The sequence below is a fragment of the Epinephelus moara genome, chromosome 14 (assembly GCF_006386435.1).
Source record: "Epinephelus moara isolate mb chromosome 14, YSFRI_EMoa_1.0, whole genome shotgun sequence".
NCBI classification, from domain to species: domain Eukaryota; kingdom Metazoa; phylum Chordata; class Actinopteri; order Perciformes; family Serranidae; genus Epinephelus; species Epinephelus moara.
The window spans coordinates 28668738-28683494 of NC_065519.1; the positions used below are offsets into that span (position 1 = coordinate 28668738).

Below are 14757 nucleotides of genomic sequence, written 5' to 3' on the forward strand. Positions count from 1 at the left end.
ATGTGTTCGTGTTCATGCGTGTACTGTAGATGTGACTGTGTGGCGTCGGAATAAAAAAAGTGCTCCGCAACGTTATTTAATACATCAGTAATATTGTCTGTTTCAATGCATATGCCCCCCCACCCCCTCCGTGTGACTTGAAATTATGGCCCCCCCCCTTGTTCAGATGCGTTCTGCGGTCCATGGGATAAGCAATTAGAAAATGAATGGATGGACATCTCTAAACGGACCTTATGAATTCACCTTGCACAGTAGGTGGATCCCCGCTATATGACAAGATCATGTGAGAACTGCAGGATCACAAGATCACACAAAAATCTTGTCAGGCTTCAAGGACTGTGTTTGTGTCAGTGTCCTGTTAAACACTAGCTACTGGCAGGTGTCAACATGGTTTAGGTGTGGGTCATGCAGTGTTGGGAACATTACTTTAAAAAAGTAATTAGTTACAGTTACTCGTTACTTTCCCCAAAAAGTAACTGAGTTAGTAACTGAGTTACTGCACTATAAAAGTAACTAATTACCTGGAAAAGTGACTTTTGCGTTACTTTGTTATAAAATACTCAAATATGTCAAAACAAGCTTGGACACACCCCTCTTAATTGAACTGTATGTAATGAAACTCAACATTGAATATGTTAAATGAATGAAATTGACACTTAAAAGAATACATCATTATTATAAAACATTGTACACTTATCTACACCAGTTAAAGAACCTCCATTAATTGAGCAATTTAAATGTGAAAAGTCTCATTGACTGACCGTCACCTGTGTGTATGCGGAGAAGGAGAGGGGCGGAGGGAGCGGAGCTGTGGAAACATCCTGCAGTCGGAGTCATACCAACATGTATTTAAATAACTTATTAGATGGATATATATAGAGAGAAAGGCGACGTTTAGAGAGCAAGCCCAAATAAGCCAAAGTCCAAAGTTGCAGCTAATAAGCGGACCTGGCAACCCTGCTTGTGTACTTGTGAATACCTGCCCTACTCTGCCTCTGATTGGTTTATGATGAAATTTTATTCTCCCTAAGCCATCATCACTTATGCGGTTGTCTCTCCCTCCCTTCCCCCTCATGTGCCCTCACCAAAGAAAAAAAAAACTTTAGAGCTCCGCTGAGAGGGAGCTTGCTCGGGTGAAAGCCGCTTCAATGAACTCAAGTAAAGCCGAGTAACGGCACATTTCATTGTGAGTAAAGGTAACGGCGTTACAACGGGGGAGACAGTAACTTTTTTGATTACTCATTACTGAAAAAAGTAGCGCCATTAGTAACGCTGTTTATTTATAATGGCGTTATTCCCATAGATCATAGATGACTCATTCCTGTGGCTACTGTGCGCCAAACATCTGACGTCAATTGGACCGCCAGATCAGGTCCATTTCGCGTCAGTCAGTCCAGGACCATATCTGTACGTCTACATGACCTCCGTAATAGGTTGTGCATCTGAACGTCGTACTACAACTTCATCTGAATGTTGATGTGACATTCAATATTTGAACGCTGTAGTCGATTTTTTTCTGCTCACCACATGAAATTTTAAAACAGCCTCTGTAATCAAACCTTAACACGTGGACTCCCAATACATTTGTAATGTGTTTGTGTGTGTGTGTGTGTGTGTGTGTGCGTGCGTGCCTGTGTGCATGCGGTATTAGCACAGCAGCAACGGTTGCTACCTGCTGGGTGTTCTGCGCAAGCGTGAACCCGCCAAATTGAATTTACGTAGCCGTTATAGTTTATTTTTAGCTGCCTGCAGTTGGTCGGAGTCGCACTCGCAGACACAGACAGAGAGGTTGAATTGATCAGTAAGTAGCTATATTTAGCACATTACCTTTTATTTCATGTTAGCAATACAAATCTTTTTAACATCTACTTTTCCTGTGTACTTTTACTGTGTTCATGATTGTCGTCTGAGAATATCTCCAGCTTTGCTTTTAGTCAGGGCCAATTTCAATGACCGTTATTAGCTAACGTTATTGCACGGCTACAGTTCACTATTTTAATTATTAAAGTTTTTTTCGGTCCAGTTACTACCGTTTACGTCTAGGTCTGGACCAAATTAAATTATGGTTCTTTTTTTTTTCGGTCATGAACCAGCATTAACGTAACATTATGCTTCTGCCCATCCATGCAGTTCTACTTGTAGCTAACGTTACTAGCTAGCTAGCTAGCTAGCTAGCTTGCTAACGTTAGCGTCAAAGTTACTATCAGACAGTTTGCATTCTTTGTGCCATTTTCAACCTGATCTCACAGAAATATGTGAAATGACCACGACCTCTTAACACCGCATTCGGTGGCAGCATGTTTCTAGATGCAGTATAATAACTAGTTCGGCTTTACTATTACTTTTATGACCCTATTTTACAACAAGCCGCAAACAAACCTACTGTCCCAAAAATGCTGTTTCAGCGTATTAGCTAAAATATTGAAAATTAGCCGACATCTTTACTTTTTCTTAACATAGTTCATCTAGATGCAGTGTAATAACTAGTTCGGCTTTACTAGATATTAGATATACTGGCCAGATATATCTTTTACAACCCTATTTAGAACCGTACTTTGCAAATCAGAAGAACTACAACTATGTTGGGACTGCATGGTGCGGTCCCAGGGAATTGTAGTTTTTAAAAAATATAAGTGTTTTTCCTAGATTTGGAAGTTGTAAATACTGAATTGAGAGTACACTGTGGACTTTAAGGGGATGGTAACCACACTTGTGTAATCAGATTTTAAATGTCTAATTTCTAAATGGGTGAAAACTAATTTTATCAATTTTATTAATTTTTATTTTATTATTTTTTGTCAGTATGGAGAAGCTGCTTTGACAGCAGCACCGCCTAGTGTTGAAATTAAGTATCATACAGTGAGATAACATATTTTGTCATCCAACTTTTTCAGGGGCTGTACTGAAAACATTTAATGAGGGGACTGAGGATGCTGTCCACAAACATGCTGGGGAACACCATAAGCATGCTCCATCCAGAAAAACATATTAAACATACACAAGATAACATTAAACAAACAAAACACAACATTAAACACAGACAAAATAAGTTGAATTTGTGATTTGTGAGAGATTTGAATTTGTGAGAGACAACAATAAAGTGTATTTTGAATGAAATACGACAAGGGGGACATACACAACGCATTAAATATACACATTACAATACACCCAAGATAATGGTATTTGTATGTTCTCACAATGGAAGACAACAATTGAAGTGTATTTTGAATGCTGTACTGAATATTTTCATTGGAAAACAAGGTTGTAAATGGACCATGATTTGGCCAATATTTTAAATATTTTTGTACATAAAAATTACGTTCAAATTTGGTCCATATAAGACGTCGAGAGGACATCCACACCAACCATTTTTGGACCATATTTTAACCTTGTACAGACGTCCTGTAGCTGTCAAAACTAAAAAAAGACCAAAAAAGACGTTGTAAAAACTTTCATTCTGCACCCGATGGAAACGTCATTTCTACGTCGGACCATGACGTCTAAAAGACGCTGTCACAACGTCGGCTTGCCAAGATGGCGGCGACGTCTTGGGGAGGTCACTGCCGGCTGGTTAGTACTGTTGTGTATGGAGCTAAGTCTTCAGGCGTGCTCACTCAAAAGTCTCAAAGTGTAATTGGGTGCCGGTCCAAAATATTACAGCAAAGCAGAAAAACCCAACAGCACTCACTAATAAATATAATACTTTTTAATATAGTGGACTGCACAGCAGCAGTCGAACGGACGCATTTCAGCTCATAGCCGTCCTCAGCATTAGGAAATGGCCACTTTAGAATGAAAATACAGACAGTACTTACTGACCCTCACGCCGACAAGAAGTCCAGTGTAGTTTTTTAATCCACAAAACACGTTCGGGGTATCGGAGGATAACATCTAGGAGTGCTGTGTTTACATGGCAACTTTTAGTGGAGACGGTGGAGTCGTGTCCACATCAATACCCAGCGAGTGGCCAGGTCACTCTTGGAAAAGAGGTTTTAAATCTCAATGAGTTTTTTACCTGGTTAAATAAAGGATATTGATTGAGTGCTGAAATGTCCCCACCAATAATTTGGTACACAAATGGTTAACCTCCAGTTGCGCCTCATTTACTGCTAAAATGCTTGAGACAGGATTCCCCATCCAATCCAAGCAAGTCTAGTGTAAAGCCCCGCCCTTGAATGAAAAACTAGATTTTCATTGGCTGAGATGTCCTCCACTTTCCTGGGAGCTGGAGCTCCAGCTCTGTGCAGCGCGCACTTTTCGTCAGAGGCAGGCAGAGCTGAGCTGCTACAGTAGTTAGCGTAAGTTATCAATCTTTGCTCATTACATCAATATACTAAAGTTATTCATCAAAACAACTACTTATCCTATCTCTATATATTAGTATAATCCTATCAACACCTCAGATATACTCAGAATGTTTTAATTATGCTCGTCATTAATTAGCCGCCAGTTTAGCTAGTGCTAGCTAGTTTATCTGCTCGATGTAGCCTTCCAGCCATCAGTAGCCCACTTGATCCAACGTCAAGTGGTGGACGTCATGGGATCCCTCTTTCCCTGCATAATCTAGCTAGCTAACTGCTATTGTCGTTATAAGAACAGAGTTGGACTCGGGCTACAAAGTTTCCTCCGTTTTGTTGTTATGGAAATAGCCTAGGAAGCCTAGTAGCTAACTAGTATAGCCTGTGTGTATGTTTAATCCAGGTGGCAGCCAAAAGAAGAAAGGTGCACTTAAGGAGCTATTTCAGAAGAGTAAGTCGACTTTAAAGAAAATGTTTTCACAATTGCCAGAGTCAACAATAATCATAGGCTGATAATAATAGCCTACTTAACTAAGCTATTGCCTGGCTACACGTTTTTCCTCACTGTTAATATGCCATGTATCAACATGCAGGTGACAGAAGCAGTGCCAGGCACTAGTGCAGGCAGAGGAGAGGAAAGTGGAGAGGCAGGGACAGGGTCACAGGTGAGTTACAATGACTTGGTGATGTGTTAGTTAGGCTAGATATAGTACTTTATTGTGACAAATGTTAGGCTGATGATTTATTGTATAACAATGATTCGTCAATGTTGATGTGTGTTTGAATTGAGAGCTTTGAATAGGCAAATGTCTCACTGCTCATATGACACGGATCCATGTGCATGTGACAGAAGCAGTGGTGCCAGGCACCAGCGCAGGCAGAGGAGAGGAAGGTGGAGAGGCAGGGACAGGGACACAGGTGAGCTAGAATAATAATGACTTGGTGATAGTAGTTAGTAGTTAGATTTAGTATTGTGACAAATGTTGATCTGATGATGTACTGGTTGGTTCATCACCGTCTGTTTGAAATGGGAATTTTGAATAGGTATGTTTCACTGGTCACATGGCATGCATCAATGTGTTATTTTTCAAGATCAAGATGCTTTATTGTCACAAGATAATGTACAAGTACATACACTGTGAAAAACTTATGTTGGGTCTTTGCTCCGTGGTTTAAAAACACAATACATAATAATGATACTAGGATAAAAATAATAAGGGATAAAAGCAGGTATGTTAAAAAACTAATTAAAACAGTTAAAAACTCAAGGCAATATACAGTCATGATGTCGAAGAGTTCATTTGTTGAGCAGTCTCATGGCCTGAGGAAAAAAACTATTTTTCCTTCTGTCAGTCTTGGTCTTGATATGTTCATATCTCCTCCCTGAGGGTAGTACCTTGTATAAGTAGTTGTGGGGATGAGTGGGGTCCTTGATAATCCTCTGGGACTTCCTGAGGCACCGCTGATTGTACAGCTCCTCCAAGCTGGGTAGTGTGCACCCAGTGATCCGCACGGCTGAGCTCACCACCCTACTGAGGGCCTTGCGGTCTTTTGCGGTGCAGTTCCCATACCAGCTGGTGAGACTGCTTGTCAGCAGGCTCTCGATTGTTCCTCGGTAGAAGGCCCTGGTGGTGTGGGGACTCAGGCCAAACTTCTTAAGCCGCCTTAGTCCATGTAGGCGTTGTTGTGCCTTGGCAACCACCGCAGTTGTGTGGACTTCCCACTTCAGCTTCTCATGGATGTGTACGCCTAGGTACTTAAAGGACTCCACCCTCTCCACCGCTTCTCCTTTGATGGTGAGAGGAAGATGTGGGTCCCTTCCCCGCCTGAAATCGATGATGACCTCCTTAGTCTTGGAGACGTTCGTCAGGAGGCGGTCCTCCTCACAGCGCTTCCCCAGGTTGACCACTGCCTCTCTGTATGCCGTCTCGTCATCCCCGGTGATCAGCCCCACCACCACCGTGTCATCCGCGAATTTCACGATGGTGGTGGATGGATGAGAGGCCACACAGTCATGGGTGTAGAGAGAGTACAGGAGCGGACTGAGGACACAGCCCTGTGGTGCTCCGGTACTCAGGCTCAGTGAGGAGGACGTGCAGTTGCCCACTCTCACCACCTGGGGGCGGCCCGTCAGGAAGTCCAGGATCAGGTCACACAGGGCTGTGGGCAGGCCCAGGTCCCGGAGCTTCCCGACGAGCCTAGGTGGAACTATAGTGTTGAACGCGCTGCTGTAATCAACAAATAGCATCCTCACATAAGTGTTTCGGCCCTCCAGGTGGGAGAGTGCAATGTAGAGGACGTGGTTTATGGCGTCCTCTGTGCTTCTATTGGTGCGATAAGCAAACTGCAAGGGGTCCAGGGTGGGGGGGAGCAAGGAACATATTTGTGCTTTCACCAGTCCCTCAAAGCACTTACTGGCTATAGGGGTTAGGGCTATGGGGCGCCAGTCATTGAGACTGGTCACCTTCTGCTGTTTGGGGATGGGAATGATAGTGCTGGACTTAAAACAAGTTGGAACAGTTCTGAGGGAGAGTGACTCATTGAATATACCCGTGAACACCCCCGCCAGCTGGTGGGCGCAGGCTTTCAGGACCCGTCCAGGTATGCCATCCGGACCAGCTGCCTTACGTGGGTTGATCCGGCGGAAGGAGCGGCGGACGTCAGCCTCGGTGATGGTGAAAGGACGGTCCTGCTCTGCGTCGGAGGGGGGTTGAGGGGGGGTCTGCTCTCCCGCATGGGTGGTAGGGAGGGAGGGGCCAGTTGTGCTGGTGGGCGTGACAGAGGAGTCAAACCTGGCATAGAACATGTTAAGTTCATCCGGGAGGGTGGGTGTTATTTGTGGGGTATGGATGGAATTTCCCTTATAGTCAGTTATAGCCCGGAGTCCACACCATAGATGTCTCGGGTTGGTAGTAACGAGCTTGGACTCCGTTTTCTGACCGTACTCCCTCTTTGCCCGTCTGATGGTTGCCATGAGAGCGTATTTTGCCTTTTTATACTCCTCTTGAGAACCAGATTTTTAGGCCACAAGCCGGGTATGGAGAGCTGACCGTACTTCAGCATTCAGCCATGGTTTCTGGTTAGGCATGGTTTTCACTTTTCTCATGGGGACAACCTCCTCTGTACACTTACTGATGTAGCTAGTGACAGTGTCAGTGTAGTCATTCAGATTTCCTGCAGCCTTGAACGTATCCCAGTCAGTGTTGTCAAAACAATCCTGGAGGATGGCTTCTGATTGGTCCGTCCAGCGATGCACCGTCCTATAGACGGGGGCTTCCCGTTTCAGCCTCTGCCTGTAGGCGGGGACGAGCAGGATTGAACAGTGATCGGATTTGCCAAAAGGGGGACGGGGGAGGGCTCTGTAACCATTGCGGAAGGGGGTGTAGCAGTGGTCCAGCGTGTTTACTCCACGGGTTCCGAACTGGATATGCTATTGGAGTTTAGGCAAAAGCTTTTTCAGGTTCGCCCGGTTAAAGTCTCCCGCGACGACCAGCGCCGTGTCCGGCTGTCGTGTCTCCTGCCGGGTGATCGCGCCGTGGAGTTCCTCCAAAGCAACGTCTGTGTCGGCATGCGGTGGGATGTAAACAGCGGCAATGGTCACTGAAGTAAACTCCCTTGGAAGCCATCCGGGACGACACTGCAACATGATGTACTCAATGTCACGGGTGCTGGCTGTTCCGACTGTCACGATGTTCCCCTGGTAGCACCAGGCTCGGTTAACCAGGAGACAGACGCCTCCTCCCGTCTTCTTCCCAGAGCGACCCGTGTCGCGCTCTGCCCGGTGGACGGAGAAGCCCGTGACTTCAATGGCACGATCCGGTACTCCAGCTGTCAACCATGTCTCTGTGAGACAGATCACATTGCAGTTCTTAATGTCAGGCTGGAAGTATGTCCGCGCTCGTAGGTCGTGCAGTTTATTTTCTAAAGACTGCACATTAGCCAGCAACATGCTAGGGAGCGGAGCACGGTGTGCACGCCGCCTCAGCCGGACCAGTACGCCGGCTCTCTTTCCCCTTCTCCTTCGCCGCAGCTCCGGGAACATGGAGATGGGTTTCGGACACCTCCAGCGGTGAGTGTGGCTCTCTGCCCTGATGTTTAGTAGCATGTTTCTGCTGTAGATGATTCTCGACATTGCCGACGTAGTATAGCCGAGGTCCCTAACTATACTAAACTGATAAACTACGCTAAGCTGATGTGTGCTGATATGTCTAAATATCAGGTTGTAATCAGGGTCCTGACACTAAGAAACAATCGTTACCAAACAATTGTTTGTACGTGGAGCTCCCAACGAGCTCTTATCAGTCAACAGTCTCAGAAGCAGTCCTGCCAGGTATTGGCACAAACAGAGCAGGAGAGGAAGAGTCACAGGTGAGGCCCAGGCTTATAAGTTACAAGTAAATGTAGATATTACTATACTAGTATATAAACAAGTGGTGACTAGCATCATCAGTGTGTAGATCTACATCTATGTAATTCTAAATACATCTATGTATTTCCACATGTAGTTACAGTAGTTGATAGAGTGGCTGACACTGTTCACTGATGTCACTCTCACTAGCCATGTTTCCATCAGCCTGTTTAGATGCACATCTAGAAGTATCGCATCGGAAAGTTATGATGGAAACACCAAAATTCGAATTAAAATCCCCTGATTTGCACAAACTAAAATACGCTCGCTTTAGCCGGTTTTTGGTTGATTCGAAAAAATGTTGATTCGCAAAACGGGGGATGGAAACAGTTATGTTCGAATTAAGTCTGACGTAGCGCACCTCTCTCCATGGTGATATCCACACTCCGGGTCGGGAAGGCGGTAATGCATTTACAGGCTGGTTGCCAACCGCCAGAAAACGTAGAAGAAGAAGAATGCAAGACTTGTTTTGTTTCTGGTTCTGCGGAAAACTCGCGCGAGTTCGTAGTTTTCACCAAAGTCCATACATTTAATGGAAGCACACTGGATTTGTATATCTTTTAATGCGCATTTCCCAATGATTCCAATCACTTTTGGATGGAAACATAGCTACTGCTACTCTCTGTTGCTGTCTTCTCCGTCTGGAGCAGTTTCCTTTGATAAACACAACAGTAAAGGCTACAATTAGCCACTCTATCAACTAACTATATGTGGAAATACATAGATGTATTTAGATAGAATTACATAGATCTACACACTGATGATGCTAGTCACCACTTGTTTATATACTAGTATAGTAATATCTACATTTACTTGTAACTTATAAGCCTGGGCCTCACCTGTGACTCTTCCGCTCCTGCTCTGTTTGTGCCAATACCTGGCAGGACTGCTTCTATTGTCTCTTAATATCCTCCATTAAAAAAAAATAAACAGTTGATATATAGATAAACACAAACACAGCATAATTGGAATTTAAAGTTATTCTTGTTAACTTGTCAAGGCTATCTTTACTGTGACTGTTTGGATGTTGGAAACGGTTTAGCCAAAAACTCAGCACCACCCACTGACTGGAGCAGCTAAACAGCTAAACAGTACACTAAAATATGTTTCTGAAAACATTTGAGGCAAGAAATAGGCAATGAAGTTACAGAATCTTAATTTATATTTGATCAGTGCTGCCTAGTCTTGTGTAGCCAGACTTATCTCCACAGTAATGTGTCAGTACTAGAGATAGGTCTGGGATCTCCATATTATCATTCTGCTGTAGGGAAAAATGCTCTAGCTTGTTGGTGTTTCTCTAAACCAATCACAATTGTCCTGGGCAGTGCTAAGATGATGGTACCCTTGCCAAATAGTGCCGTGGGGTGGGGGGGGGGACACAATGACAGGGCTAACTTATAACATCACACAGCTAGCGAGCCTTTTCACCATCAGTGTGAGTTTGTTAAGAACGTTTACTGGCTCAGTGTTTGGTGTTAGCCCTGCTGGTGTGTTAGCTCCTGCTAACCAAGCAAACTCATGGGAGGAGAGTGGCTCCAGAGGCTGCGGCAAAGGAAAATTTGCTGATGTGATGGGGAGTTGGGACAGTCTGGGATCAGTGCAAAAAGTATCGAATTCAGATATCCCTTGACTGGAGTAGTGTTGCTTTCGTCAACGAAAAGTATGGCTAAATATCGTCGTCAACAAACCTTTATCACGTGACGAAAACGAGACGAGACGCAACGTAAATGGTGGTCATGTGACGATAACTATAATTAAATATATAATGCAATATTGTTGACGAAAAAAAACAAGACTAAATGTGGTTTACAAAATAAAACCTCTGCTAAAATGTCTCTTCATTTTCGTTGACCAAAACGAGACGAGACGAAATAACGTTATAATGTTTAGTCACGTTATTATTATTATTTTGCAGTATTTCTGTTTCCTATAGGCTGTGCGTCGCACTGCGCAGACAGATTACAGCCGTGACGATATACAATACAACATCACTCGCTCTCATGTGATATTGCTTTTATACAGCAGTTCAACAACAGCTTAAACAACAATGCTGAGTAAGGAAATGTTAACAAAAGGTAATGAAATAAATTATCTAAGTATGTTATGTAGCTCCGCGAAAAGAAAACAGTTCCCCCAGTCTGTTGCCAGGCAACGCGGAACACACACCAGGAACTCACAAGCTACTTTGTATTTACATTGATCTGCAACTGTGTAACTTCGTCCAGTTCGGCTGATGAAACGTTGGCAAACCTGGATGTTGGCACGGCCGGATTCAGCTTCCACTCTGCCTCATCCTCATCAGTACCTCATCAGGTGATCATTGATAATTCCTGACCGTGTTCGCTTCATTTTTGCTCCTCTCCAGTTTGTCGAGGTCGGCTGATGTTACACAAACACACCTGGAGGTCTGCACAGAAGAGTCCTGGTTTTCCTTTTCCTCGTCCTCTCCTGACGACCACTCATAATTTAATTCAAATGTAATTTTGGGTAAAATATCCATCTTCTTGGTGTAACACTAGTGTCAGTTTGTGTCAATGTAGCGAGTGTGACAGAGTTGGTTAATTAACGACTGTATTTATATTTATTACACGGCTCTATTAAATGCTGTATTCTGATTGGTCAGTCATGGCATTCAGAGGTCTGATATTACTGTGTAATGACCGTTGCTATGTAGCCCAGCGTTGCTAGGGACGCTGCCCTGACAAGGAGATTCAGCCGTTGCTGGCAGGGCAGGGTGCACGTCGGGGTTCTAATCCCCTGTCGGGAGTTATTTTCCCAGTATTCACCGGCTCATTATACATTATCCCTTACTTATAACACCTGTGAGCGGAGTGATTTTACTGTCCCAGTGATGTTATACTCTATATCAGCACTCACGGAATGCCTCTCGTCCAATCAGATTACTCGGTTGGAACTAACTGTTGTATAAATAGATATATATTTAGCTCTAACTAGGAGCTAATTTAGAAAAGAAAATTTTGGTTTGGTTATACTATACTAGGTACTTATACAGGGCAGTATCTTTTCCTGTAGGTTTTAGTGATCACAATATAGTCATGATAGAAAGGAAAACTAAACTGCTGAAAACTGGGTCCAAAATTGTTATGCAAAGATCATATAAATCCTTCTGTGGATCCTTCTTTCATGCTAAGATTTTGTATATCAATGACAGACACACTTATACCACAAGACAAGCAACACAACGTCACGTAGTAGTTCCAACACCCAAAACCAGTGCAATCCAGAAAACTGTTTTTTACAGAGCCTCCACTCAGTGGAACTCACTACCCGATTCACTAAAAAAAATCCCTGTCAAAGTAAGGTTCAAAAAATGTCTTAAAAAATGGGTTGCTTCGAGTGAATATTGTATAACTGGCTATTAATGGTTTTAATGCTTATGTGTAGGCATGTGTGTGTGTGTGTGTGTGTGTGTGTGTATCTATATAAATTATATGTATATAAATGTGTATATGTATGGGGGTGGGGTGGGGATGGTGATGTGATCTTGTGTAGTTTTTTGTTGTATTGTATTGCATGTTTTTAATTTTGTAGTTTGGACATTTTTGTATATGGACCCCAGGAAGAGTAGTTGCTGCCTTGGCATCAACTAATGGGGATCCAAATAAACAAATAAACAAATAAATAAACAAATATACTATATTGACTGGGTATAATAGAATTGCATTACTAAAAAGAGACTAAAATACAATTTTCATTGACTAAAACTAGACGAAAATAGTCATGGATTTTTCTGACTAAAATAAGACTAAAATGCTCAGACTTTTAGTTGACTGAAACTTGACTAGACAAAAAAGAGTATGAACGTGACTAAAACTAATAAAAACTAAAATGACAGTTTGACACAAAGACTAGACTAAAACTAAAATTAAAACAGACCAAAAACAACACTAGACTGGAGGCATTTCGAAATGTTGCAAATCAACTCTGACTGGTCTGGTCGGAAAACAGAGCAACACTGGGCATGAGAGACCTGCAAGACGATCTTGCACGATCCAAACTTCAGAACTTCGTATTTTCAGCATGTAAGCTATTAGCATGGAGGCTGTTGTTGTTTTCTATAGTGAGAGGGATTTTGAAAATGGTAACTCGCAGAAAGCAGAAAGAAAGGAGAATGCCAGAATACATAGCTGTCCAATGGCAGGTTTATACCCATAGACGACATATGGTGAGTCAGACTGAGCGTTGCCTAGTCTAACAGTTTGACGACAGTTCATGAGCAGTAATTGACAGCTGCGTTAGAGACTCCTCAGCTCTGATTGGTTGTTTTCTGTGAGCTGTGGTAGATTCTTGCAAATGCCATTAAAAGCACAAGAAGTGGAAGCAGGAACTTGATTTTTTTCTTTTTTGCAGACTATCTGTCTCCTTTGCTTCTGTGTAGTGACAGTTTCAGCAAATATAACCAATGGTCATTTTTATAGTTTTAACAACTGTATGTTTAATGTGAGTTACAGTCTTGAGTCTTCTATCTGAATGTCCTCTCTGTACTAGTGTTGTCACGGTACCAAAATTGGGACCCACGGTACGATACCAGTGAAAGTATCACGGTTCTGAGTAGTATCACGATACCACAGCAAAAATTAAGCAGATGTGCCTTTTGTCATTTATATAAAGATAAATCACTTTTCTATAATACATCACTGATATTTCAAAGGAATAAATTACTTATTGACTTATTCATACTTCAAAAACAGCATCAATAAGTGATTAACATAGGGGGGATCAAAATAAAATAAATAAATAAAATAAAAATCAACCAGCCACCCTCCTCCCCTGACAAGTAAAGAACAGTCCCTTAAGTGCGGTGAGGGTTGTGGACCATTACCTGCCACAAAGAGAGAAATGTGAACGGCTCGTTTCTCCTCTGACACGCCACATACCTGTGTGCGACCACGGCTCGGCTGTTCAGGTACTACTGGGCAGTCATGACACCAACAAAGAGGAAAATATTGGACCTGGAGCCGGACTTCACTGTCGCCGGTAAGCCGTTATCTTGCGCCGCAGAGCACTATGGCCGCCTTATTTATAGGAATACAGCGGAGCCTCCACAACCGGCAGGGTTCGCTTTTGTTTCTGCTGCTGGTTGAAATTTGTACTCGCACAGTGTGCTCCTGAATGATTTCTTTTGCTTGCGCAAAACTATTTTTAGTCGCAAATGCGAGTACAATGCTCGCACCGTAGAGCTCTGTGGAAAACAAATCACTGTATCATATATAAACAAATCTAGCCTACAAGTAACAAGACATAAATAATAACTTTCTCTGCTTAAAGATACTCAGTAGTTCAGCTAATACCTGAAATGTCACTGGAAAACAAACCACTGCAGCAGCATGTTGAGTGCCAGGTGGCCAGCGCACGCCGTTATTGGACGGTGCATGGACACTCACCCTCTTGTGATTGGACTTTGAACTTATCCCACAGTCACCCTCTTGTGATTGGACTTTGAACTTATCCCACAGTAGTGGTACCATGAGGTGCTGTAGTACTACGGTACTCCAACACTATGGTATCATATGTACCGTGGTGTTTTAGTACCGCAGTCTACCGTTGGTACCAGTATACCGTGCAACACTACTCTGTACACCTCAAGCAGTAACACACTGTGTGTGTAAATGTATGTGTTGTGATAGTGGACACCTCTCACCTTGATGCGGATCTCATTGTCCTGGGGCGGAGCTACCTCAACCTCTTCCATCACCAAAGGCTTGTTGGACTCCCAGGCCACTGCTGCCTTACACTTGATGACCTACAGGCGGTGACACCACATGAAATTACCCAACAAATTCTACTGGATAACAGTGCCACGACAATTTGTAGAACTCTGAACACTTAATCCACTGCTCTGAGTGAAGCTAGAGACAGATAAAGCAACATATTGTCAGTGTTTCACATTTACTGGAAAAGCAACATGCTACATTAGCAATAAGACTATAATGTTGCAGTGTCTGTGCTGTAATTCAGCGCCAACACTCATCTAGAGGCCCATTTCAATGTCAAATCAACTGACTGCCGCACAAAACAGTATCATATCAA

General features: G+C 43.2%; 1 protein-coding gene across 10 annotated transcripts in view; it reads right to left on the reverse strand.

Annotated features, from left to right (window-relative positions):
• The window catches only part of LOC126401262 (alcohol dehydrogenase 1), a 125302-nt gene that overhangs the window by 10162 nt on the left and 100383 nt on the right, over positions 1 to 14757 (reverse strand). For 3 of the 10 annotated variants that reach the window (XR_007571053.1, XM_050062414.1, XM_050062421.1), the window contains exon 3: positions 14369 to 14470. The exons of the other annotated variants lie outside the window; for them this stretch is intronic. Coding sequence is in view for 2 of the 3 variants with exons in the window: in XM_050062414.1 (XP_049918371.1) it covers positions 14369 to 14470 (102 nt within the window). In the remaining variant the exon portion in view is untranslated. The remainder of the gene's footprint in view (positions 1 to 14368; positions 14471 to 14757) is intronic. 10 annotated transcript variants of the gene reach the window in all.